General features: G+C 47.8%; 2 protein-coding genes across 8 annotated transcripts in view; one reads left to right on the plus strand and one right to left on the minus strand.

Moving 5' to 3' along the window:
• LOC143836421 (serine/threonine-protein phosphatase 4 regulatory subunit 1-like) overlaps positions 1–6,741 on the minus strand; it is a 45,023-nt gene extending 38,282 nt beyond the window's left edge. Inside the window, exons 1-2 of one of the 7 annotated variants that reach the window (XM_077335702.1) lie at positions 6,486–6,741; positions 5,799–5,843 (exon numbers count right to left, since the gene is read on the minus strand). In XM_077335702.1, the coding sequence (XP_077191817.1) occupies positions 5,799–5,843; positions 6,486–6,741 (301 nt within the window). The other 6 variants (XM_077335705.1, XM_077335706.1, XM_077335704.1 and 3 more) reach the window with 6 other exon arrangements.
• Positions 6,646–27,574, plus strand: part of RAB22A (RAB22A, member RAS oncogene family) — a 32,313-nt gene continuing 11,384 nt past the window's right edge. Inside the window, exons 1-3 of the mRNA XM_077335712.1 lie at positions 6,646–6,864; positions 11,607–11,686; positions 26,297–26,378. Coding sequence (XP_077191827.1) covers positions 6,829–6,864; positions 11,607–11,686; positions 26,297–26,378 — 198 coding nt within the window. The 5' untranslated portion in view covers positions 6,646–6,828. The remainder of the gene's footprint in view (positions 6,865–11,606; positions 11,687–26,296; positions 26,379–27,574) is intronic.

Raw genomic sequence — 27,574 nt, forward strand, 5'->3', positions numbered from 1 at the left:
CTCAAGTCATGAAGACTTGACAGTTCTGTTTTATCCTTAACACTATTTTGCTCCCTTATATATCTGGGAAACAGCCACCTGGGAGGAGACTGTCCAGGGCCCAGGTCCACCCTGATTGGCCCTTCCCCTCCAGCTCCCACCCTCCCTCCTTGTCTGCTATAAGCCTTGTGGCTGTGACCTTCATTGTCGCCAACAAGGAGAGAGGCAGTGACAGGCCTTTGCAGCCCACAGGTATGATCCTGCTGGGTGGGAGCCGAGGGGGGGGGGGGACTTTAGAATCATAGAGTTGGAAGGGACCATACAGGCCATCTAGTCCAATCCCCTGCTCAACGCAGGATCAGCCCAAAGCATCCAAGAAAAGTATGTATCCAACCTTTGCTTGAAGACTGCCAGTGAGGGGGAGCTCACCACCTCCTTAGGCAGCCTATTCCACTGCTGAACTACTCTGACGGTGAATTTTTTTTCCTGATACCTAGCCTATATCGTTGTACTTGTAGTTTAAACCCATTACTGTGTGTCCTTTCCTCTGCAGCCTCCCTGCGGGCCGCAAAGCACTGTCGCTGCTAGGGGGGGCTTTGCACCCCCTTCAGCCTGGGAAGTGCTCTTTCCACTGCGAGAGGGCTTCCCAGGCCAAGGGGAGCCTCCCGTGGCAGCACTGCTGGCGGGGAGGGCAGGCTTTCTACTTCCTTTAGCCGACTTTGTGGCTCGAAGGGAGCCGTGGCCACCCTCTCACGGCCTCCTGCCTGCCTCCCCTTTCTAAGCCCATTTTTAAAATGGGCTTTGATCCTAGTCTTAACATAATACATGGAACAGTTCTGAAGGGCCTGTAAAAGTGACCTCCTCCACTAGGCATTTGGTTAAGGCTGACCTGAACCAACCACCTCCCACTGGCCCCCAAGCCTCCCACCTAATTAACAACTGCCGACCCATCCAACCCACAGGGTCATCAGTATGCATTATCTGATTTGACTTAATGTTCTCCCCCACTGTTCCACTGTTCTACTATGTCATCTACTGTTACCACTGTGTTATTATTGTTATAAATATTGAGTTATCTGTTTTATGTATACTGCCCTGAGCCTTCGGGGAGGGCGGTATATAAATATAATAAATAGTCAGAGTTCGACAATATTAAGTTTTGAGTCCCACTGACAATATTAAGTTTTGAATCCCAACTCATACAACCTAAAATAGGAATGGTCAATGTCTATAATCTCAAAAACTTCTCTACATCCAGACAAGTAGTCCAGCAAGAAGTGGGGTGTTTAAAAATGTAGAATATCGTAGCTCTTTTAAAATAGTCTAATATTCAAATCCAAGTATGTGAATAAAACTGAAACTATGGTTCCTTACAAACATTAAAACTCCGGTTTCTCTTCAGATTGAAACTTAAAGAAAGATTATACCCATCTGCATAATTGTTGATATTGCTCTGTTATTCTAACTTGTATATTTTAATTTAAAATGTAACTAAATTTTAACTGAATGGTTTTAAATTGGACTGCTGTATTTTACATGACGTACTCTGCCCCGGACAATATAAGAGAAGCAGCAGAAAGCATTATCACTGGAAGCCTCCTTGAGCTGTATTTTATACAAGCTATATCCATGCTTAAATCACCTTGAGATCCTTATGGAAGAAAGGTGGCTAATAAATGTTTTAAATAAATAAAAGTAAATTCCCATAATTTAGGCATTACAGTAGTCTTAGATGTAATATTACATGATGCTTCAAAAACAACATCTTTATTTCTTGCTAACCCAACTTATCTCCTTGGACTCAAAGGTGCATACTGCATTGCAACTAACTTGCAAAAGCATGAATTAACAAATTTAAAGCAGATCAAAATACAAAATGTACCAATTTAAAAGCATTTGAACTGAACACACACAAGAGCTAAAATATAAAGGATCTGCCAATTCTCAGGGCTTTAATGATAATAACCAGCTCTCTGAATTGGGTCCAGAAACAAAGAGGTAGCCAGTGCTTCTGTGTTTCTCCTTGCATGGCCAGATGTTTGTTTGTTTTTTGTAACTCAATGCTTTTCTGAAACATTTTTAATTTTGTCAGTATTCTGTCTAGCACCTTCACTGAACACAACCCTTTGAAAGAAGTCTCCACTTCTGAGTGTGTTGTGAGGGACAGCTAGCCCGGGGCAGTAGTGCACCTTAGGAATCTTGCTAGACCAGGGCATGCCACAAAAATTAAATGGATGACCTTGGGCCGGTTCTTTCTGTCCTTCACAGGGTTACTTTGAGGAAAAGACAAAGAGCAGGAGAGCCACCTACGTCACTCTCTGCTCCTTGGAGGAAGGGTGGAATAACCATCTATTAAACAAATATTAGGTTTTAGAAACTGACTCACCTTCTATTTTCCATGCTGCCTAAATCTCTCTACATACTGCTAGTTGTCCTCCATCCTACACTATTCTTTTACTTCCTCGATGTCATTTGTCTACAATATACAGGCACAATCCCTTCCAAGATTAACTCAAACTGTATAGGTTCACTGTGCACAAACATTTACTGAAGGCTCCAATTCTGCACAAATCACTGACAAAGTACACTGAACCAGTCAGTACCCAAGTCACAACTTCTCAAAGTTAACCAGCAACTTTTGGTGCAGAAATCAAATCAGCCACAGTGCAAGTGGGTGAGACGGAAAGCAGGAAGAAGCAACAAACCAAACAGCCACAGGGGAAGCAAGAAAGAGAAGGGAATGAGACAACCATTTCAGCCCCTGCTTAGAACATTGCTTTCCCCAAGGTCTATGGTACAGATCAATGTTTTTTTTTCTTCCCAGTTGTACAGTCAGTAGCCAGAACCAACGAGGAGAATGAAGGACAGGTGTTCATTTCCATTTACTTGTATGGAGAAAGCAGCAAAGGTCAGCAGTCAAAACCAATGAGAAGGAGGGACAGTGCATACACCAAGATCCTGCTTCCCCTAGAATTTTGGAGCAGAGACCCACAGGATCCCTCATGCACTCATTCCCATGATGCACAGTAAAAACCCAAGCATAGTTACACCATTCTAAGAACACTGACGTCAATGGGCTTAGCAGAACTCAGCTTACGACTGTGCTGCCAGACCCTTCCATTTCTCTAGGCACGCCAATGGGATCAATACAGATCCTCTGAAAACTGCTTGCGATTAGAGCAATGCCACAACAGCCGCCACACAATTCCAGACCTAATGAGTTACAAAGATAGGCATTTAAAAAGTTCCCATCAAAATAGGCTTTTAAAAAGTTCCTGCCATTTAACTCCATAAATTAATGAAAGTGCTTAGGAGTTCGTGGAGGACAGGTATATCAGTAGCAATGAGCCATGGTGACTAAGGGGAACCTCAGACTTCTGAATTCCATTTTTGGTACTCTTTTGTACATCAGGGCTTTGGCCTCTATAACCTGTTGTTGGACCTCCAGAGGAACTAGTTGGCCACCGTATGAGACAGGATACTGGCCTACATAGACCACTGGTCTGACACAGCATGGTTCTTTGTATGTTCTGACATTTGCATCACATTGCTGTAATGTTTTCGCCCATAACTAGGAAATATGACTCCTGAAAGAAATGGGAACTTGGGGGTGGGAGCTGATGGTGGTTTTTTTTGCTATTTTTCAAGTCACAAGACTGTTGATAAAACAGCTAGAATTGGCAGCTTGGGCATAAATGTCATTATAAATGGAAACAAGAAGTGCTGCTGAGTTATTTTTTGCTCAAGCTCTCCTTCCAATGCAACGAGCACCAGCAATGTTGAAGGCAGCAACCATATCAACAATGAAACCGATCGGTTAAACAGGACATGGCTAAAATGTGTAACCCCAAGCCCATCCAAGCAGTTGGGCCTGCAATAACATAGTACTTTTGAAATGACCAGCGGAATTTGCAACATGTATTTGATAGTAAAACTTTGCCTCAAAGAACAGAGGTATAAACACTGACAGGCTTATAAACTCGAGTAATTCAGTAAGATACTTAAAAATCAGTTATTCCCTAAAGTGGAAACCTCCAGCAATACTTTAAGGCATTTTTTTATTCACCCCATTTGCTATTTTTTTACATTGGTTTCCTACCCTTCTGCCAAGGAGCTCAGTATAACATGCATGAGCTTTTCGAAATGTTGTCCTCATAAGAACCCTGTGAAGTAGGTTAGGCTGAGAGAGAATGACTGACCTGTGGGGCCATGCATTAAACCTCATCACCGGGTTGGAATTTGAAGCTGCATCTACTCAGGAAATGTGCAAGAGCTTCAACACTTGTGGCTTGCCCAAGCACAGGAACAATCTCCACAACTGAGGCGTATTTCAGGTGGAAACTGATTCAAAGTCTGCCCCTGCTACAAGGGTAATCCAGATGGTAACCACCTCTGAAATGCACTAACCAGTCACAACAGCACACTTCAACCTCCTAGCCTACTTTAAGTGTTTAATTTAGTTGCTGGGAAATGCTATTAGTCTTAAGGAATTTGCCTTAAATTAATACACTAATTCCAGTTTGTCAACCCTTGCAGAGTTTCAGCACCAGAGAGCCAGGGTCGGTGGTCTTTCTTTGAGGCCTATTAGTTCTGTTCTGTATTCCCCCCGCCCCCAGGTCAAGAAGCAATTTGTACAGTTACTAGATGTAGCAGTACAAAATCCAAGGTTTGAAGAAGAATTTCAGCAATATCAACAGCTTACGATTTCGGAAAGATACCCATGAGCAAAGGGAAGCAATTTGTACAGTTACTAGGTGTAAGGTTTGTGCAAATGACCCCTTGCATAAGTCTGCTGATCTAACTTAGCAATAAGTGTCCTTGTAAAATCAAGACTACATATATGCAGCCCAAATTATTGAACATAAGGGGTGGAAAGCCAATTAAAGTTTCTAGAACAAGATTAACACAAATCCAACAGAGATTTCTGGCCCCCAACACTGGACAGCTCCTTCATTGACAATTTATGCTATAAACTTTTCAGTATATTGGAGGTGTTTATATCTGCCATATACTTTACTAACAGAACCAGGGGTTTTATTTGGATTTTTTAAAAATAGCATCTGTGAAGTTTTTCATTGAATAAATCTTGTCGCTCCATATTGCTGTCTGACCCAGAAATCTGTATCGATTCACCCTCCACACTGCAAAAGAATCCTATATGGTTTTTACAGAGCAGGGGATTGTCTGCATATTTATTTTGATAGAACTGTAAAAAAAATTCTTAGCATCTCACTCAGTCACCCCTCTTTAAAGTCTGTCTCTTCCTCTTCTTATTATCTAACTCTTTCTCTTCTTATTTTCTAACAGGACAATAATGTGTTTGTGCATCTTTACAAACTAAATGCAAACCAAAAATGAGAACCTGCCATAACTATCAAAAAACAAAACACAATCATATTCCAATATCTTAAAAAAATAAAAAAAAGAAAGAAAGAAGTCCTGACATTTTCGGCCAAACCCCCACAGAACTGTTATGGTGTTATGATGTACACACTGGGAAGCAAATTCTGAATTAGCAGGAGTCTGCTTAGTTCCAAGCAGTGCATATTAAAACCATGGCATTCAACGAAACATTATGCCCCATTGACTCTATTTTAAAAGGCATTTATTTCCCCACAATCCAGCAGTTCCCTTCAAAGAAGAGCGGGCAGGAAACACAGTATTTCCCAACCCACCTTCCCCACCCCCAGAGGCAAATAAATAAGGAGGAAACCAGTTTTTTGAATAAATTAAAAACAAGAAATGCGATGACCACACGACCAAAGATTTCTTTTTGTTTCTACTTCTTTTGTTTAAAAAAAAATAAATCAGTTACTCACAATCATCTAAGTCATCCTGCAAGTCCACAAAATACAAAGGGATCCCTACAAACAAAAAAACAAAAGGGGAGAGAAAAAGAAGAGAGAGAGAGAAAGGAGAAGGGGGGGGAGAAAAAAAGACAACAAGGGGTTGGTCTTTTCCACAAGCCTCTCGTCGGGGACAGACACAGATAGCATCATTTCTCTCTTTTCTTTTAAAAAGACAATCCACCACCACCACCTTAAATCATGACAACACCTAGAGAGGCAACCGGCCACCACTGCACCAAGCCTGAGCACCCCGTGATGGGCAATTTTACACCACACAAAATAAAGGAGAGGGGAGGGGGAGACACCTTAATAGGACATTATGGTTTTAAAAAGCGGACAGGAGGAGACGAAGCCACACACGCACCCATCCCGAGGGAAGGAGCAGGAGAGACGCAGAGAGCCACTCACCAGCCATTTTGAAAGGGACATGGGTGGGGAGAAGAGGAGGAGGAGGAGGAGGAGGAGGAGACCCGGGAGGGCGGGCGGGAAGGAAGGAGGAGCCGCCCGCGCTGCCTGACCCGCCGCTGAACCGCACACACGACAACACACGACAACGCCCCCCCCTCCTCCTCCTCCCTTCCCAAAAAAAACCGAAACCCAACCGGACTCGGCCCCCCCTAGCGCCCTCCCCGGGAAGCGTCCCAATACAATACAAACTTCTCGAAAGGGCGGCCTCCCCTTCGCCGCCGAGGGGGCGGGGAGGCCCGGTCAGGTGATTGTCAAGAGGGGCCGGCCAAGATGGCGGCCGCGTTGCGGGCTCTGAGGCGGCGCGAGGGAAAGGCTCGCCTGTGACTGAGGAGAAGGAGGAGAGGGGCTTGAGGAGAGGGGGGGAAGAAGAAAGAATCTCTCGCCTTTCCCCCTCTTTTCTCGGGGAGGCTGTTCGGCCTGGGGGGGGGGGAGGCGGCTCTTCCATGTGCGCCTTCCTGCCGGGCAGGGTTATGTGGCTGTCGGGCTGCGCCTGCGGGTCGTGAAGAGCCAGTCTCTCCCTCTCTCTCTGGCCATGGCGCTGAGGGAGCTCAAAGTTTGCCTGCTCGGGGTAAGTGGACGGGAAGGGCGAGTTGGGGCTGTCGGGGCGCCTTCCAGGAGGGCTCTTGGGGGTTGGGAGCTTGGGAGGCGCTTGGCATGGGGAGGTGGTTTCTCTCACGCCCCCCAGCCCACACCCCACCCCAGTCAGTCTTTGCAATTATGTTGCTTATTTTCTTGGGTTTTGGGGGGAGAAGACGAGCCCCCGTCTTCCCCGTGCTTGTGGGTCAGTGTGGAGGGGTTGGGGAAAGCGCAGCGAGTGGGTGGGGAAGAGCTTTTTCTTCGTTTCCCAGGGGAGGGCATTCCAGATGTGGCTGAACATTTCAGATTAGGTTGCTCCGAAGTTTTGGGTCGGATGTGGTTTTTGGGAAATGCTGAAGTTGGGCTTGCTAATCAGAAGGAGGTGCTGCCTTGGTCCAGTGCTGTTTAAATGTTGTTGTTGGTGGTGGTTTTTTTTCCTCCTTGTAAAGTCAGTGTTTTGTGTTGTGAGTTACTTTAGAGGTGTTGTAGGTAGGTGGGTCCAAATGCTTGCAGTTTGCTAGGTTGGTGAATTCTTGTAGGGCCTGATGTTTTGAAGTTTCTGAGCGGGAGAACTAAAGCTCAGCGTGTGGAGGGATGAAATCTATTCTGGGTTGCAGCTTTGAGGTTTTCCCCTGACATTTTGTGAATGCGACTGCTTTAAAGGTTATGTATCCCTGTGTTATGAAAAGTACCATTCTCCATGGCTAGGTAACCTGTGGAGAACGTAGTTATTCTGCAGGGGGGGAGGAGAAAGAAAGCTTGAGATGAACATTAGTTCAACTTTTCCCTTTAACCCATGTTGTAAAATTTGGAGCAAAAATCTGAAAGATGAATGTCTTTCCACTTTACTTTGAGTAGTTGGCTCCGTGTCAAGAGTTTTGACATCCTTGTAGTATCCTGTAGTGGTGTTTGTCAAACTGGTTTCCAAATTTCATTAAGGGAGAGTGCTTAATTTGCCTTACATTTAAATGTGGCTTATTAAGAATCGTTAAGATGAATTGGAGTGGAGAGAAACATCTTTCTAAATTGAAACGTTAATGCTGGGATTATCAAAACCTACATTCTCCAGCCTCCTAAAGCTGAGTCTGTTTTTAAACTTTAATCGAAGGTTTAAAACTTAATCTTATAGCATACAGTCAGGTCACAAGGTTCAACCCAGGCAGAATTGGATTGTTTGGGGTAAAGCATGACTTTTTGACTTAGTTTTTCCTCCTATATGTGGATGAAAGTGAAACAGTTCAAAATTGTGAAAGGAAAGTCTTTAGGGTTTCCTTTCTGCTCTACTTATGTCCACTTTAATAAATATATTTCCAGGTATGCTAAAGGGAAGTGTGTAAAATCTTCATTAAGTAGGGTGGGGCTGAATGAGTAAGAATCCATTTTCTGTGTCATGTGACACAGAGGAACTAGTCTGACACCTTTTGGGTTCCGTCCTTGAGTTGTTTGTTAAACACACCTGTAGGGCTTGTCCCCAACATACCTTTTTGGCAATTAGTGTATGTGTTAAGCTGTGTCCACATGTTGTGATGTACGTTACGTGAAAGCATGAAGGCATCACTGTATTATTTAAAGTAGCCATTGTATTTATTAATTTTGAAACCTATCTACCTTTTCTTCCCAGTTAGGAACCATACCATCGTCCAGCGTAGTTTTCTTCTGTGTTTTATGCTCATAACAAACTCACTTTTTAAGGTGTGTTAGGCTGAGAGAACAAGACATGGCTTTGTGGCTGAGCATATGCTTGGTTTGCAGAAGGCCTCAAGGTCAATTCTTGGTATCTCCAGTTAAAAGCACCAGGCAGTAGAGACCTCTGCCTGAGACCCCGGAGAGACTCTATCAGTCCGAATAGATATTAATGACTTCGACTGACCTAAGGTTTGATTCAGTACAAGGCATCTTTGTGTGTTCATGTGAATAAGTGACTGAGCCAAGGTCCCCTTTGCCAGCTTCCATGGCACTGCTTGGTTCTCCTTAACCTATCTTGGCACTCTAACTCCACTATACCAGGGCTTCCCAACCATGGTACCATAAGGTAGCATGAAAAGCCCCCAATGGTACTGCAGCATGAGGTTTTTCAAAATGGCAGAAGGGGAGAGCCTTTCCACCCTGTGCCTGCTGTTTCTAGTGCCAAGTGAAGAACAAAGAGGGTTAAAAAAAAAAAACTTACCCTTATTTGGGCAGGTTGACCCACCCCTTTCCAAAGTGGCCAATACTGGACTGGAGGGAGTGGGAAGGGGAAGGGGAGGGGCCCTGGCCATTTAAACCTTTGCCACTTCAGTTTCCTCTTATTTGTAGGCAGCGTGGAAGGGAGGCGTGGCCATCTGATATCACTTCCTGATATCTCAAATCTCAAAGTCTGAAAAATATTTCAGCAGTACCTATATGGTAAAAAGGCTGCAGTATATCTTGCTGGCTTTTATTCAGTGATGTGGAATGAATTACCTGATTTGTGTATTCATACATGGTCACACAACACCAGGAAAAAAATTCAGTTGATAGGCTATATTTGTCTGATGTATATCATACATACACACTTGTGGCTGAATGTTCTTTGGCTTAATACCTTTGGTTTTCAGTGGGGGGTTTTCTCACCCACTTACAACTGAAGTTTGGGTCCAGTGGCACCTTTAAGACCTTTAGTTCTGGGTATAAGCTTTTGTATGCAGGCACACTTCTGATATTTGAATATGGTCTTTGAAATAATCTCCCTTTCCATGCTCTGCCACTAATTTAAATGGTTTAATCTGGCCTTTCTCAACTTTTTTACTATTGGGAACCCCCTGAAACATTCTTCAGACTTCGAGAAGCCCCAGAAGTGGCACCATCATACAGAATATAGTTGGAAAGCATTGCTGTGTACAGGCCCTCCCACGGCCCCTCTCCTTCCCACCCCCTCCAGGCCCATCACTGACCATTTGGGGAGGAGGAGGAACAGGTCGACATGCCCACATATGGTCATATCACCCTATAAATAAACTACTTTTCTCGCTTTCTCACAAAGCAAGAAATTGTGGGCACTCAGTGAAATAAAGGAAGTACTCCTTCACCCAAAGAGTAATGAACACCTGGAATTCACTGCTGCAGAAAATGGTGGCAGCTACAAGCATAGACAGCTTCAAGAGGGAATTGGATAAACATACGGAGCAGAGGTCCACTGGTGGCTATTAGCTACAAGGTATAGGTGTAGCACTATATCAAGGGCAGTGATGCTCTCTATTCTTGGTGCTTGGAGGCAAGAGTGGGAGGGCTTCTGGAGTTCTGGCCCTGCTGGTGGACCTTCTGATGGCACCTGGGTTTTGGCCACTGTATGGCACAGAGTGTTGTACTGCGTGGACCGTTGGCCTGATCCAATGTGACTTCTCTTATATTCTCTTATTATGTTTTAAGTTTGGCAAACTGATACTTGTTTAGTTGGGGACAGATTATTACGTTACGTAAACTCATAAAGAATGTAGTCAAAATCTTAATGGGCAAGGATTAGGATTTTCTGAGTGTGTGTACTCCATGATCCTTTCCAAGAAAGTAGAAACTGTTATAGGCTTGAGTAAGCTAGACGCAAATACACAAACGCACAAGCACACGTTCCTGATAAATTGATATGCGTTCTGCGGACAAGTGCGTTCAGTGTTCATTGGGTCACTTACTGGTGGAGTTTTCTTTTTAAAAAACCCTGAAATTAAAGCTAATATTCCTGAATACCTTCTGTATGCAAAAACCCCTACCGTGTCTGTGGGTAGCCCTTGTTTTACGTTCCATGAGCATGTTTGTTGTGCGGAGTGCTGATACTGTCACACAGTGTTTGAGCAGATACACTGCATAGCTGTGAAGTCTTTACAACTATATAGTGCTCGCTTTGTTATGGCAGTAGACCTCTCACACCCCTAAGCCAGTTTGCACAACAGCATGTTTTCCAGCCCTTGGCCTGTTGACAGAGCAGTAAAGTGCTTATTGGGTATATGACAGCGGGGGGGGGGGGGGCAAACAGTCCACAGCTCCAACCAGCCTTCTGGTAAGAAACACTTTAAAAAAAACAGTGATTGTCTTTTATTGACACTTAGAGTGTCATCAGCACAGCTGAAAATGACATATTGAGATCAGAGGTCTTTGGCAAGAAATACCTGGAGAAAAATCTCCTTTGCGTTTCTATAGCTGCTGTTGAGGTTTGGATTAAACATTTTCTTCCATACTGGCTATCTGGAAGTCACTGAGGGAAGAGAGATTCTTTCCCTTTTTACGTCGGGTTTAAGTTGCACAAGATCTTACGAGGCCACACTTTTTGTTAGGCAAGCATTTTGTTCATTTCTTTCTGTTTCTGCTGCATTTACCTGGGTGGTTTGGGCAACTGGAAAGAACAGGTGCAATTGGAAATCATTGGTGTGGAAGCAGGTAATCAACTGGCCTATTGTAGCCTTAATACCTCAGAGACAAATGTTTCACCCTGTCCACTCCAGCAAAGCTATTTGTTATAATTTCTCAGAACGTAGGAGAGTAAAATAATTTGGATGGACACTACTTTAAGGTACAGGATTGAGTTCTATCTGATGATTTTCCTATGTCTCATGATTTTTTTTAATGGAAATGAGTTACATGCCCACTGGTCAGAATAGAATTATTTGTTCTAATATCACAAAGCTGAGGAATGATGCATTTTATTAAAAGGATATTGTGATGCCCCCCTCACACACCTACACACCTAATGCATAATCTTAGCATTGATTTATTTTTCCCTTTCAGGACACTGGTGTTGGCAAATCAAGCATTGTATGGCGCTTTGTCGAAGACAGCTTTGATCCCAACATCAATCCAACAATTGGGTGAGAAACTTAAAGAAACAAGTGATGTATTACCCAGCTTATTAAACATCTACTAATGTGTGTAAAATGTTCTTCAGTGTAAGCATAGGCATAGGAATTAAAATCCAGGAAGACTGTTTGTATCTTCTAACTAATAACTAAGCAGGAAATCAAGGCACATTTATGCAGTTGTAATGATTTCCTCTTGGCCATGATTCAAGAGCGAGTCCTGAAAGTATGAACTCCCTTCCCGTTCTCGAGTGAATTCTCTCCTGCCTTAATTGTAGTTTGCACTTTCCTGAACCATGATTAATATACATGATGGTTCTTATTTAACTAGCATATGAAACAATATATTTGAAAATATATTGTGTATATTGATTGTCTAAGGTAAAGGTATCCCCTGTGTAAGCACCGGGTCATGTCTGACCCTTGGGGTGACGCTCTCTAGTGTTTTCATGGCAGACTCAATATGTCATTACGGTTTACCCCCCAGCAAGCTGGGTACTCATTTTACCGACCTCAGAAGGATGAAAGGCTGAGTCAACCTTGAACCGGCTGCTGGGATCGAACTCGCAACCTCATGGGCAGAACTTTCAGGCTACATGTCTGCTGCCTTACCACTCTGCGCCACAAGGAGTTATTATTTAATGCTGTAGGTTTGTTTTACATGCAAACTCATGCTGCACCTCTTGAAGGAGCGAAACTATTAAAATGCATTTTACTCATTCTAAACCAAAATATTTCGTAGGCTCTTATCACCCAAACGTCCCAATTTTTCCCATCAGAATTTAAGTCCTGTGGAAAGGATTCCCCTCCCCCAGACCTCGCATCTCAAACCCGAGCTCTCCAGTAGAAAGAGGATGTCATGACTGCAACTTGCATTGAAGAGTATCATGCAAAATGGAAACAATGCAATCAGTGGAAGAAGATGGGAGTAACTCTGCATCTAGTTACATTGCTCCCTTTTCTATGACTTTGATCAGCCATTCCCTACCTTTATTCGGTCACACCCTTCTAAGAGCGTCTCTCAGGTTCAAAGGCTTCCTGCTTGTGCAATGAGTTGGGCTAAAAAAAACCCTCTAAGAGTGTATTAACTATGCTCAATCTACCTTGCCTTATGTGTACATGAGACAGATTTCTAGAACATTCAACCAAAAGAAGCACGTGCGTTCATTTTTTCCTTGATTTCGTTAATTCAAGCACATGCAAAGGAATGGATTACGTGATTTCAAACTTTCTAGCAATTAATTGAAGTCATATGTGACAAAACGGGTATTTCATTGGTTCAGTTACCAGCCCCCCCCCCCCGTAACCCTTTGGGTTCGCCGTCACACGTTTTTTCTTTCTGTGACCCCCCCCTTCCAATGAGCCAGGGTCCCTCGAGTAGCCATATGGCTCCTGTTGAGAATGGCTGATTTAAGATTTTAAACTTCCTCTATAGATTTTAATATCTATCAGCAATCCCAGAATGCAAAAATGTAATTGATAGACAGCAAACTAAAAGCAAACAGAAGCCAGCACTCCTTCATAAGATGCAGCAGTAACTTTGGAAGCTAATTACCGCTATGTGCTGTGGCCATTAGCATATGTTTCTTTAATGGGATTAGCTGCATTGACTGAGGCTAAGCCTCTCAGTGTCCAGTAACCATTGGTGGCCACAAACTTAATCTCTGTGTTAGTGATACTTCTGCCTTGCAGATGGGAGTGGGGGGTGGGAATGACGATGGGACCAATATTGTCCTCCTTGCACTGGCAGGCTGCTGACAGACGGAATGTTTCCAACCAGTATGGATCATTGCTCTGTACTAGAATGGCAATCCTTGCATTTATTTGCCCATGTTTGTTTTAAGAATTCAGTGGAATAAGAAGTCCAAACATTAACTCATTTTTTAAAGCTAGGAATGCACCATATGACCTAAACATTGCTACTAGAAGACCTTGTTTCTCATAATTTTATTAAAGCTATGGCTAAAGTGTTTTAGTATATAAAACACAATTATCAACACAAAACTTGCTAAGCCAAACATGTCAACTGTACAGCCTACGGGCTGGAAATCTAGGGCACTTATCTGACCCACGAGCAACTGGGGGTAACGAGTCAGATTGTGGCCTAGAAGAGTCTGTTAAGATAATATACTCCCTGCTGAGGTCCCTCCCTTCCCCAAATACAGGCCTTCCCCCAGATCTCCAGGGATTGCCCACCCCAGATTTGGCAAATATAAGAGACAAGTAGGGCTGAGTTGGCTCTGAGCAGCCTGCCTGTTTCCCTTGGCTGGGGGGCTAGGCCAGGACATGCTGTCTTCTGCCACTGCTTCCTCTTCCTTCAGCCAGAGTGCATTGGAATCCTGCATCTACTGCTTGAACTGCTGGTAAAATGGCTCATTGTTGTTGTGTGGCAAGTAGAATCTCTTTGGTCCTACCTTCTGAGGTCCAGCCAAGCTTCTTCTCACTCGCAGGCAGCCCAGAGAAATCACATGTGGGCAGCTGCTGGCCAGCTCACTAAACGTGTTCACTTATGTATGTGTGTGAATGGAGAAACTAGCCAGGTTGGGCACAGCAGCTCAGATGAGAGAAAAGAGTCTGGTGCTTATAAAAGGGACACCACACATGCAGAAAGTTGAGGGTTGGGCCCAGGGGAGGCCCACCAAGTTGGGTTAGCTGGAGCTTGCTGACCCATATATTCACAGCACTTCTGCCCCTGCCTCCCTTCTTGACTTAAATTTTCCCGATTCTCAGAAGGAAAGGACTTGGTGGATGAGTCTCTGTTTTCCATACAAGAACTTCCATATTCAGTCCCTGGCCTCTCTAGTTAAAAGGACCAAGTAGGAGCTGATGTGAAAGGTGTCTATCAGAGACCCTGGAGAGCCTCTGCCAGTCTGAGTGGCCAATCCTGACCTCCATGGAGTGATGGTCTGATTCAGTATAGGGCAGCTTCTCAGGTGTGTTCCTAATTTCCTTTACTACCTTAAAAAGCTCCATTTAATTGAGTGTTGTATCTTTTATAGAAAACTGATTAAGAAATGAATTAATCTGCCACCACTAAATGGTGAAAAATGTGCATTTTTCTCATGCTTCAAAAATATAAATATGTTAAGTAGTCCATGAGCTTTGTCCTTATGTCAAGAGACATTACAATACAATTGTTTCTGACAATACTGTGTGCCAAACTGGACCTGGCAACCCTACCAATGATGAGGACAGGCTTGTCAACCCTATGTATGACTTGTCTTGACTGTTGGAGTGATGGGGAGAAGCCATTCCCTTTTGTCAGGTGTCGCTCACCCATCCATGTTTGATTTGCTTTCAAGGAAGTAGATCAGGCTTTCTCAACCAGGGCTTTGTGAAACCCCAGGGTTTCTTGTCAGCCCTGGGAGGGTGTGAGTTAATTAATGTGTTAAACAAATTACCATTTAATAAATGAGCAGGGGGTTGGACTAGATGTCTTGTATGGCCCCTTCCAACTCTATGATTCTATGATTCTATACATTATTATTTAATAATATTATTTTAATAAATAGTTAATCAATATTTTAATACATTTTTCAAGCATATATTGGATGATACGACCATAAATGATCATGTCAACCCCCCTCCAAAATGGCCAATATGAGCCTGGAGGGGGTGGTTAGGGTGGGCATATACACAGCTACGGTTCCCGGCCATATTCTGTACGATCATGGTACTTCTTGGGTTTCTTGAAGATTGAAGAAGGTTTCAAGAGTTTCTCAACAATAAAAAAATCAAGAAAGGCTGGGATAGAGGAATCCAGACTAGGGTTGGGCTCTTCAGCCACCGAAGCAGCCATTGGCACCCAATGCAGCCATTGCCATGGCATGTGGGTGAAGGGACGGCATAGGCAGTGAGGGCGCTAACGCACCAGTCGGCACATGCACACCGGCATGCTTGCGTGCTTGCACTGACTGGTATGCGGTGCTGCCCCTTCCCCCATGCCACGGAGCTGGCTGCATTGGGTGCGAACAGCTACTTCGGAGGTATAAGCACCCAACCCCAATCCAAGCTACACTTTGTTTACAGGGGAAACTTTCTGGGATGGAAGCAGGAAGCTCCTAACGTTTTTCACACTTGCTTTAGAGAATTAGTCGATCATTCAGATTCAGTCCTAATCCTTCCTTGGAGGTCCCTATTTGGGCGGAAGGCAGCACAGAAGCATTTAAAATGAAATATATAACCTTGACTTTTATTGGCATAACAATGATTTTAAAAAGATAAAATGGTACAGCCAAACAGCACGACCAAACGCCATGCACAATCCCCCAACAACACACAAATCTTACAAGATGGCCGTACCATAATGCGCGGTCCAAACTGGGCTCACAGAGGTCCGCTCTTAGCTGGTACTGGGTTCAGATTTAAGCAATTCACCGTTCGTATTGTTAACGATACCTTGGCTACTTCTCGGAAACAACACACTTTGGTTTGCATGGAGGACACTTGCACCAAGTAATACTTCTGAAATTTGATGTTATGTAAATAACTTAGGGATTCACCTATTAATTTGCATGCTATGCTACACAAAGTCAGTGAGATTCCAGATTAAAGCTAAAACCAGCAAGAAAGAATTTACTGCAAATGACTGTTCTATGCTTTCATTGTCTTTTTGCTTAAGACCAGGTCTATTTTTCTATTTAGGGATAATCGAGAACGCTTAAATCCAACGCCCCAGCATACACAGCATACTCTTTGGGTTGCAAATTATGAGCCTGACAGTATGAACAGCGAACACTTTTCCATTACTTGCCTGCACAAACATTCCTATACTCCCAAGAGACTTAAATAACTCTAAAGCTTCCTATACCCCTGAGAGACTTAAATAACTCTAAAGCGAAGCTGCCAAATTTCTTTCATGCAGCTGTTTTAAGTTCACACACAATAACTCCACTGGATTTCAAGGATGGGTACAGATCCGACCACAATAAATATATGTTCCAGTGGCTCCAGAGAGTGCTGTGGCATTTGCAATGACAATTTCCAGATTAGAATTGCCAGGCATGGCTTGGAAAGCAGCAGAAGATTGGAAAGGTAGGGATGATCCGATGACCCTTTATTCCTCTCCCATTGCTGCTGTGAGAGGCAGCAGAGAGAGTCGGTTCAGAGGATCCCAGCCACTGGCAGGAAGGTTGCAGCTCTTTGAAGGTTGCAGCTCTTTGCATATCTAATCAGAGGTTGCTGTTACCGTATCAGTACAGGTGTGCAGAGCCTCTTGTGGCGCAGAGTGGTAAGGCAGCAGACATGCAGTCTGAAAAGCTCTGCCCATGAGGTTGGGAGTTCGATCCCAGCAGCCGGCTCAAGGTTGACTCAGCCTTCCATCCTTCTGGGGTCGGTAAAATGAGTACCCAGCTTGCTGGGGGGTAAATGGTAATGACTGGGGAAGGCACTGGCAAACCACCCCATATTAAGTCTGCCATGAAAACGCTAGAGGGCGCCACCCCAAGAGTCAGGCATGACTCGGTGCTTGCACAGGGGATACCTTTAACTTACAGGTGTGCTGAAAATGATTAAGAAAGTTAGCAGCTTTTTAGTGGCCCTAGATTGGCTTTTATGACTAGGGGAGATCAGAAACCTCGACAGATAAAGGTAAAGGTATCCCCTGTGCAAGCACCGAGTCATGTCTGACCCTTGGGGTGACGCCCTCCAGCGTTTTCTTGGCAGACTCAATACGGGGTGGTTTGCCAGTGCCTTCCCCAGTCATGACCGTTTACCCCCCAGCAAGCTGGGTACTCATTTTACCGACCTCGGAAGGATGGAAGGCTGAGTCAACCTTGAGCCGACTGCTGGGATTGAACTCCCAACCTCATGAGCAAAGCTTTCAGACGGCTGCCTTACCACTCTGCGCCACCTCGACAGATAGCTAAAGCCTAAAGTTGGCCGCCAGTGGGAAAGCTACAGGTATTTGGGAGGGCCATTTCTGGTGCAATTTAGAAATTTCGTCATCACATGGGACAACACTGACCCCGAATGCTATGGGGAAACTATAGAGTTGGGGCAAATGCTGGAGTGTCACTCCCATAGGATGACCTTGCTTCCGGGTCACACCAGAAGTGACACTACTGCATCATGGGTGATTGCCCACTTTTCCCCTGCTGTCTAAGTAGCAATAGGTATCTGGACTGCAGGCAGGATGTCTCCCACCATTCTGGAGAGCCTGGCAGTTCTCCATTGTGATTGCTTTCCCAAATGCTTTATCTTTAGGGGAAGGCTGTTTTTCAGTGGTCATTCCTTCTTTAAAAGTATCCCAAGTCCATCTATATATTAAAGGGCATTTAAATATTTTGCATAGATTCTGGTAGGTAGCCAGATAGGTCTGAAGCAGCAGAACAAATATTGAGTCCAGTGGCACATGGAACTTTGTTGGTCTTAAAGGTGCCACTGGACTAAAAATTTGTATAAATATGCTAAAGTTGTCTATATTCTGATACAATTATATCCTGTCTTGTTTTTGTTGCTAGTTGCCGTTTCTTGTCACAGCACTTTGAGTGTCTTAGTTTGTAGTTTTAAGCCATTTATCAATTCCATGTGCATGCATGGAATTGGGACCGGTTCAATTCGAACTATCCCCTGGCTAGCAACAATTGATTTCACAGCAGTATCTAAATCATGGATTCCCAACCATGGGTCTATGGACCCCTGAGAGGGTCTACAGGAGCTTCGGAAGTGGTCTGCAGCCTTTCTCCTCCTGCCTTAATGGACTCTGCCACAAGCTAGAGCATGGGTGAATTTTCTCGTGATTTTTGCACCTTGGAGGGGGCAAACCCTGCACACCTTTTCCCACCTTAAACTATCTCCTATCTCTCTCTCCCTCAGTCCTTCTTGAGCCTGCCTGTTAACACAGATGGTGATGTCACTTCCAGTGGTATGTCACTACCCTAAAGATAAAGCCTGGTAGGGGAGGTATGACCAGCTGACATCACTTCCGGGGCTTCTGAAAGCCTGAAAAAGTATTTCAAGGGCTTCTCCATGGTCAAAAGATTGAAGAAGGCTGATCTCAATAAATTTGCCTTGGCTTTCATAGGCAACAAGAACTGATTCCTCAAGGATCTATGGCTTTTATTTTCTCATTTTTAAAAAATATGTAGCCAGTCAATTGGCTCAGATTTGTTTTTCAAAATGCTTTCAAAGTACTTTTTTTTTCTTATGAAAACTGAGTTGGACACATTGCTTGTTCTGTATGATCACATTTCATGCATGCCAAGAAGCCTGGGTGGGAGCTATTTTCACTTCAGGTTGTGTGTCATTTGGCTCATTACTCATGCGCTTCAACCTGGGTAGACTACGTAGAAAAGGTTGACTTGTGTAGCCAAGTTGAGGCAATTGTTCTGGACTTCCTGTCGTGGTTCGGTCCTTGGTGGCTTGGGAACGGGACCGAACCCCGCCATCAGAGGCGCCCGCGATCACGGAGGTAGGGCATGGTGATCATAGGCAAGCCGGCAGCTGGGCGCCCCACCCGATCGTTGAGGTGGCAATGGCCGCTAAAGAACCTCAATGTCCCCCTCCACCTTTTGACAAGGGCCCGGAGATGGCCCTTTGTTCCAGGAAAATGGGCCATCAGGAACCCCGGAAAACCTCGCATATGTGCATGAGTCATGATTGTATCAGCATGTTCCCTCCGCAAGTACTGGGTGGGGCAATACAGCCTAAGGAGGTGGGTTTTGTATAAAAGGGAGCTTCCACCTGGAGTTCGGTGGAAGCTCTTACTCCATACCAGCGGACTCCACGTTGCTGAAATAAAGCTTGTTCCTGTTGTATCGTTCACCAGGCCTGGCGTGACGTTTTCTTCAAAGGGGCACCCTGTTTTTCAGTTAGCAAGCGGGTTCCCGACATCGTAAGAGCTTCCCACCGAACTCCAGGGTCGGCATCGCATCCGAGCGCTTATCGGGACGGATCCAGAGATGGCGTTTTCAAGCAACGGGGCGGTCTCGACCCCCACGAACCCCGGGAACATGAGTTTAATGTCCCCGGGAGATTTCCTCCGAAAATCGGGGGGCCAGGAGCAGCTGTCCGGGACCCCGAGACCCTCGGCAGCGGCGGCCAAGGGAAGGCGCCGGGCCATGGGTTTCCCAAGCACGGCGGGGAGCACGCCGAGGTCTGGGGGGTTGGCCCCAACCTGGGACACCCAGCTGAGGCAGGCGCTTCGCCCGGTAGGACCTGAGGAATCCCTAGAGGACCTGCGGCGGGCCATGGCGGACTTGGCCAGGCGCTTGCAGGCAGCTGAAGCCCGTGAGCAAGCTCGGGCCGGGCCCGGGGGGACTGGTAATACAACGGCGGAGGGGATCGCGTCGAGTGAGGACGTCTCCAGCGACGAGGACGAGCCCGGTACTGGTGAGCGGGCCCCGGACCCCGACCCGGAGCAGTTTTCAGTCCCGAGTAGGCGAGACGGCCAGCGGAGAGGCGAGATAGCAGAGGATCTCGGGGGAGCGGGTGAGCCGACGGGGCGGCGAGAGCCGGACCAACGCAGGAGCGACGTGCAAGGCAGGGAGCGGCACGGCGTCGTTGGGCAAGTTGGTAGCCGGTGGAGCGGAGCAGGACGAGACGGCGGACGCCGAGAATCCCGGATCCGGAGGGGGTCGGACTACTCTCCAAAACGTTCCCCCCCCGAGCTTAAGGCGCGTTTCGACGGGACGCCGGACGACCTCCCGCAGTTCCTCCTCCACGCGCTGACGCATGCCCGGAGGTATGGAGACCGGTATGAGGACTCCGAGGACTTGGTCTGGGGGGTGGCATCGTGTCTCCAGGGCAAGGCGGGTCAGTGGTACCTAGGGTTGGCTGAGCGCGGCGACCCGGCAACTCGGGACCTGCAGGACTTCGTGGTCGCGCTCCGCCGACGATTCCAGGACCCCCAGGCTGAGGACAAGGCAAAGAGTCGGATCAAGGGACTTCGACAGGGTACTAGGGGGGTTATGGACTATATAGACATTTTCCGGAGGGAAGCAGGCAAGGTGTTCTCCTGGAACGAGGAGACCCAAATCGAGTACTTCCGGGAGGGCCTTAACCCGAAGCTCAGGGAATGGGCCGTGATCAAGGGGACGGAAGAAGATCTGTCTACACTGGAGGGGTGGTGTTTTGTGGTCGCCAAGCTGGAAGCCAGCCTGGGTTGGGCCGCCGCACCCCCCCGGGAGGCCAAAAGCGGGTCAGCCGAGGCGCCGAGACCGGGCCCCGACAACTCTCGCCCCAAACGACCCCCGAACCCCGAGCGGGAAAGGAGACGCCGGGAAGGTCTGTGCCTGAAATGCGGGGGGTCAGGACATTTCGCAGCAGCGTGCCAACGGCAAGGGGGGGAGGACCGCGGGCTCTCCCAGGGGGGAGGTGCGACACGCCCCCAGCAGGCACGCCGGGCGGAGGACCTCCGCAACGAACCGGGAAGCGCCCAGGCGACGGAAAACGGCCAGGACCTGCTGTAGACGGCGCCGGGCAGCAGGTCCCGCGGTGCGAGGGAAAACCCCTGCAGCATGAGGCGCGACCTCCGAACGTGGTAATTTTGGAGCTCCGGAACCCGGAGAACGGACTAAGTTGGGTGGGGGAGGCTCTTTTGGACTCTGGATGCGACCACAGCATGGTCCACCCCCAGATAGCCCGGGCTTTGGGGCTACCGAAGCGCATTCGGAAGGTTCCCCTGGTTTTCGTCCAGATGGACGGCAGCCCGATTCAGGGGGGACCTTTCGGGGAGGAGGTGGGTCCTATCGCCATCCACATAGGGGACCACCAAGAGCTGCGGTGGCTGATCCAGGTCCCCGTAGCGGGATATCGGGCGGTGTTGGGCCTGGATTGGCTGAAGGAACACAACCCCGTGGTGGACTGGCGGGCGGGGACCCTGAAGTTCGACTTGACGGTGGGTGCACGGCATCGGGTCCCCCACGAGAATTCCAGCCACAAGAGGACGGCGGCGCGTCCCAGGGGAGCGGCGGCGGCGCAGCAGGAGAAACCAGAGCCCGAGGTCCCGCCAGAGTACCGAGACCTCGCAGCCGTTTTCAGCGAGCGGGAAGCGGACGAGCTACCCCCACACCGCCGCACGGACTGCGCTATCAACATCCCAGAGGGGGCGGTACTACCCAAAGGGCGCATCTACAAGATGAGTGAGGGTGAGCTCAAGGACCTCCGGGAGTTTTTGGATAAAAATCTGGCCCGAGGTTTCATCCGGCCCGCTTCCAGTCCCATGGGAGCTCCAGTCTTGTTCGTCCGGAAAAAGGATGGGTCCCGACGGCTGTGCCAGGACTACCGGGGCCTCAACGCCATCGCAGCGGGGAACGCTTACCCCCTCCCGCTGATCCCGGATTTGCTGGCCCGGCTGGGCAAAGGGACTCTGTTCACTAAACTGGACCTAAGGGAGGCGTACTACCGGGTACGCATCCGGGAGGGGGATGAGTGGAAAACAGCGTTTAACTGTCAATTGGGACAATTCGAATTTAAAGTGATGCCGTTCGGCTTAAGCGGGGCACCTGGGGTTTTCATGAGTCTAATTAATGAGGTGTTGCAGGACCTTCTGTTTCAGGGGGTGGTGGTTTATTTGGATGACGTCCTGATCTACAGCCAAGATCCCCAAGAGCACGTGACCCTGGTGAGGGAGGTGTTAAAGCGCCTGCTGGCAAACCACCTATACGTGAAGCTGGCTAAGTGCGAATTCCACCGTCCCTCCCTGGACTATTTGGGCTACCGCATCTCAGCCCAGGGCATAGCTATGGACCCCGAGAAGGTGCAGGCGGTGCTGGCCTGGGAAAGGCCCCGCACCCGGAAACAGCTACAAAGCTTCCTGGGGTTTGCTAACTTTTTTAGAGGCTTCATCCCCAGATACTCCTCCGTAGTGGCTCCCCTCACGGACTTGCTAGGTACCAAGGGGAGAGGTCCTCGCGCCACGCGGCCCAGCGCAGCGCTCGGCTGGAATGAGAAATCGGAGGCAGCGTTCCTGGCCCTCAAGCAAGCTTTCGCGTCTGAGCCCACGCTACTGCACGTCGACCCAACCCAGCCGATGGTGGTACAAGTCGACGCCAGCGACGCAGCAGCCGGGGCGGTTCTCCTGCAGCGAGACAAGGCGGGACAGCTGAGGCCGGCGGCCTACCTCTCACGAAAATTCGCCGAAACGGAGCGGAACTGGTCTACCTGGGAGAAGGAGGCGTTTGCGATTAAGTTCGCCCTCACCGAATGGCGGCATTGGCTGGAGGAAACAGAGGAGCCGTTCGAGGTCTGGACAGATCACAAGAATCTGGAGGCGCTCCGGCAACCGCGATCCCTGAACGCCAAGCAGATGAGGTGGGCGGAGTTCTTTTCGCGGTACAATTTCAAGCTTGGTCACATCCCCGGCAAAGAGAATTTCCTCGCGGACGCCCTCTCCCGTCTGCCGCATTATGGGGAGGGGTACGCTCCCTGCACCAGGTCCGTGTTTGGCGAGGAGCAGCTGGGACGGGGGGTCGTCACTAGGCGGCGGGCCAGGGAGGAATGGGAGCCCGACCCGGCGACCGCCCCGCTCCGAGACCGCCTAGTGGCAGCCTATGGGGCAGACGAGGAGCTGGCTGAGCTCCGGGACTCTTTGATTTTGGACTCCGGTCTCTGGCGGAGGGGGGAGGCTGTCTACGTCCCGGAAGGGCTACGACGGGAAGCCCTCAGCCTCTGCCACGATGCTAGGACCGCCGGGCACTTCGGTTTCGTAAAATCCTGGAAGTTGGCCCGGCGGCGGTTTTGGTGGCCCAGTCTGCGGCGGGACACAAAAGCTTACGTCAGTGGTTGTCCTGTCTGCCTGACCTGCAAGCCGGGGGTTGGCAAGCCGAAAGGTCTGCTGCACCCGCTCGAGGTCCCGACCCGGCCGTGGTCAGTGATCTCCATGGACTTTATAACAGACTTGCCTCCCAGCAAGGGGAAAACGGTGATCTGGGTGGTGGTAGATCTATTTTCCAAACAGGCCCATTTCATTCCTTGCGCCAGTGTCCCCAGTGCTTCACAGTTGGCTCGGATGTTCCTGGATCACGTGTTCCGACTGCACGGGCTGCCGGACAAGGTGATTTCCGATCGGGGCTCACAATTCGTGTCCCGGTTTTGGCAAGCTTTCCTGCGCCTGTTAGACATCGAGCAAGGGCTGAGCTCCGCTTACCACCCCCAGACGGACGGGCAGACCGAGCGGGTTAATCAAGTACTGGAGCAGTACTTGCGGTGTTTCGGTTCCTATCATCAAGACACCTGGGTGCCCCTGCTCCCCCTGGCCGAGTTCGCGTACAACAACGCAGACCACAGCAGCACGGAGATGTCGCCTTTTGCCGTCGTCTACGGGACAGACCTGAGACACTTCCCGGAGCTTGGAGAGGTCCCCGCCCGGGAATCGGCCGACCTTCGCAAGTGGGGGAAGCGTGCCGGGAGCTGCTGGAAGTCGCTGCAGGAGCAGCTCCACAAAGTCAAGGCAGCGCAGAAAGAGGACGCCGACCGGAAGAGACGACCAGCTGAGGAGATCCGACCGGGGGATCGAGTTTACCTTTCCACCCGGAACCTACGGTTGAATTTGCCCAGCAAGAAGCTAGGCCCTCGGTTTTTGGGGCCTTTCGAGGTCTTGGCCCCGATCAACGAAGTTTCGGTCAAGCTCAAGCTCCCCAAGAACCTCCGGCACATCCATCCCGTCTTTCACGTGAGCCTTCTAAAAAAAACTCCGGACGGTGACGTTTGGCACCCCGTGTTTTCCCCGCCAGCGCCCGAGGTCCTGCCGGGGGGGGAGCACCACGAGGTGGCGGATATCCTGGACTCTAGACTCCACAGGGGGAAGTTGCAGTACCTCGTGGAATGGAAGGACTTCGCTTTGGGGGACCGGGAATGGGTCTGGGCAGCGGACGTCCTTGCGCCCCGACTCACTGAACGTTTCCACAAGCGGTATCCTGGCCGCCCCGGGGGGTTGGAGAATGGACCTTTGGGGGGGCAGAATGTCGTGGTTCGGTCCTTGGTGGCTTGGGAACGGGACCGAACCCCGCCATCAGAGGCGCCCGCGATCACGGAGGTAGGGCATGGTGATCATAGGCAAGCCGGCAGCTGGGCGCCCCACCCGATCGTTGAGGTGGCAATGGCCGCTAAAGAACCTCAATGTCCCCCTCCACCTTTTGACAAGGGCCCGGAGATGGCCCTTTGTTCCAGGAAAATGGGCCATCAGGAACCCCGGAAAACCTCGCATATGTGCATGAGTCATGATTGTATCAGCATGTTCCCTCCGCAAGTACTGGGTGGGGCAATACAGCCTAAGGAGGTGGGTTTTGTATAAAAGGGAGCTTCCACCTGGAGTTCGGTGGAAGCTCTTACTCCATACCAGCGGACTCCACGTTGCTGAAATAAAGCTTGTTCCTGTTGTATCGTTCACCAGGCCTGGCGTGACGTTTTCTTCAAAGGGGCACCCTGTTTTTCAGTTAGCAAGCGGGTTCCCGACACTTCCCCAGGATAATTGCTCACATTCGGATAATGATTGACTTAAAGGAAATTACATGATAGTTCGAAAAAGGCCCAGAGAGCGGGTTGGCCTGATTCATGACTTATAAAATTAGCTGTCACAGTGTTTAAGTGTCGTATCGTTCTCTTGGATGCAGCTCAGCATTAAGAGCTCCTTGCTTAATAACACTAATCTTAATGTAAATGAACCATGTAGTATTTCCTGCTCAGTAGAAAGAGAACTCCCTCTTCCTGCTACTAAGAGGGGAACAGCAGACTCACTTTTACATTGTGGGAATAAAGCTCTTTTCTTTTACAGTATGGCACCGCTTTGGCAGAAGCCAGCTTTATTTATTTACGGCCTTAGTAAATAAAATGGGAATCCAGTTTTTCCCCTGGCTAAGCCCCAAGAGGAACCTCTTGTGGTGCAGTGTGGTAAGGCAGCCGACATGTTATCTGAAGCTCTGCCCATGAGGCTGGGAGTTCGATCCCAGCAGCCGGCTCAAGGTTGACTCAGCCTTCCATCCTTCTGAGGTCGGTAAAATGAGCTTGCTGGGGGGTAAAATGGTAATGACTGGGGAAGGCACTGGCAAACCACCCCGTATTGAGTCTGCCATGAAAACCCTAGAGGGTGTCATCCTAAGGGTCAGACATGACTTGGTGCTTGCACAGGGGATACCTTTACCTTTACGCCCCAATCTAAATGAGACATTGCATTTGAGACCTAACTGCCATGGAAGGCTTGCAGACAGATGGCAAGTGCAAATTGCCCATGGAAATTCAGTACACGGAAACCCAATTGGGATCAGAATTCTGGTGTGGGGAAGAGACTTCACCCTCCCCCCCCCCCCCATTGTGTTTTCCTGAACTGAATCAATCAACCCTAGGGTGTGCTCTTCACTCAATGAAGGCCTGTGTGTATACAGGTAGGCTAGTAGTGGGAATAGGTGGATTGTAGCTATTTCCGCCTTGATAAACTTCACATGTTTTCTCTTCCCCTGGATACTGGAAATCATTATTAAACATTAGTAGCTAGTCTGTTTGGCTTTTTTGCAAGGTTCTTATACAGAGATTAACTTGAGTTCTGTGGAGGAAGGGTGGGATAAAAATCTACTAAATAAAAATAATCTAGAATGTATCTAAATGTTTGGGGAAATTTCTGGCATTTGGTGGCTGCTATTTTATAATGTGTTTTTGTGATGCATTCTTACATTAAATTCTTTTCAGGGCATCTTTTATGACCAAGACAGTGCAGTACCAAAACGAACTACATAAATTCCTAATATGGGACACGGCAGGACAAGAGCGAGTAAGTACACAAGTCCTTGGTTTTTATTGGTTGGTGTGTCAAAATTTTGTGCTTTTAATATTAACAGTGTAATACGTGTACACAAAAACAGATGGCTGTGTCTTCCTGTCTAGTTAAGGTGTTGTGTTTTCTAATTTTTGAAGCCATTCTTCAACCTGACATGGCTGTGTCCAGATGGCATTTTGAAACTGATACTAAATGACTTCTCCAATTACTCAGGGTACCCAGGGAGTGCTGACATTTATATCTTTAGAAGATACTGTGTCTTCCATTTAATTTAAATTAATTTACTTTCTATATAACCCCCAAAACTGAATGTATCCAGGTTTTCCTTGATCTGCTGATAGTGTTTATAATCTGTTCATATAGCAGACAAGGGCAGTATAGTGTTAAAACCTGAAATCGAAGAACCACAAGGAAATCTGGCATGTCGGGTGTGCTGTATGAGCTCTGTTGGTTCAGACCAGTGGCCCACCTAGTCCAGCATCCTGTTTCACACAGTGGGTCCTGCAGGGCCAACAAACAGGGCATTCAGGCCAAGGCCTTCCTTTTATGTTGGTTCCTAGCACTGATAGAAGCAGTAAGTGTTTAACTATGGTGGGTACCCATTATCCCCGCATGGCTATTGCTGGAACTGTTGTCTGTTTCTCAAATGTGAGGAGATCTGTGAATATCTAAATTTGCAGATTGGGCCCCTACTGAGAAAAAGGAGATTTTTCTTTAAAGGGGTCGGGGGGGAGGTTTACAGAAAAATCTTAAATGTAAAAAAAAATGGGGAAGCTTAAACCCTCCTCCCAAAAATAAATCAATAATATCTGAACTTCTGCAGATTACTTAACGGTAAGGGGTCGTGCTGTCTGGCGGGGGGGGGGGGCTGCCACCTACTCTGCGGTTGAAGAGGAGAGATGTTTTCATGTGCACTAAATAATGCACTTTCAATGCCCTCTGCAACTGGATTTTTTCTGTATGACATGACAAAATCCAGTTGTGAAAGGTAGCTGAAGGGGATTGAAACGGCATTATTTAGCATGCATGAAAGTACCCAGGTTAAGGAGAGGGGAGAAAGAGATGGGGGAATATTTACAAAAAGGGGAGGGGAGAAGAGTAGAGTAGATTGTCAAAGAGAAGGGGGTAAAATTGTAAGGGAACATATAGGGGAGAGAGCGGCAGAGAAGGAGGGGGTAAGATTGCCAGGG

Source organism: Paroedura picta, chromosome 4, assembly GCF_049243985.1.
Source record: "Paroedura picta isolate Pp20150507F chromosome 4, Ppicta_v3.0, whole genome shotgun sequence".
In the NCBI taxonomy this organism is placed as follows: domain Eukaryota; kingdom Metazoa; phylum Chordata; class Lepidosauria; order Squamata; family Gekkonidae; genus Paroedura; species Paroedura picta.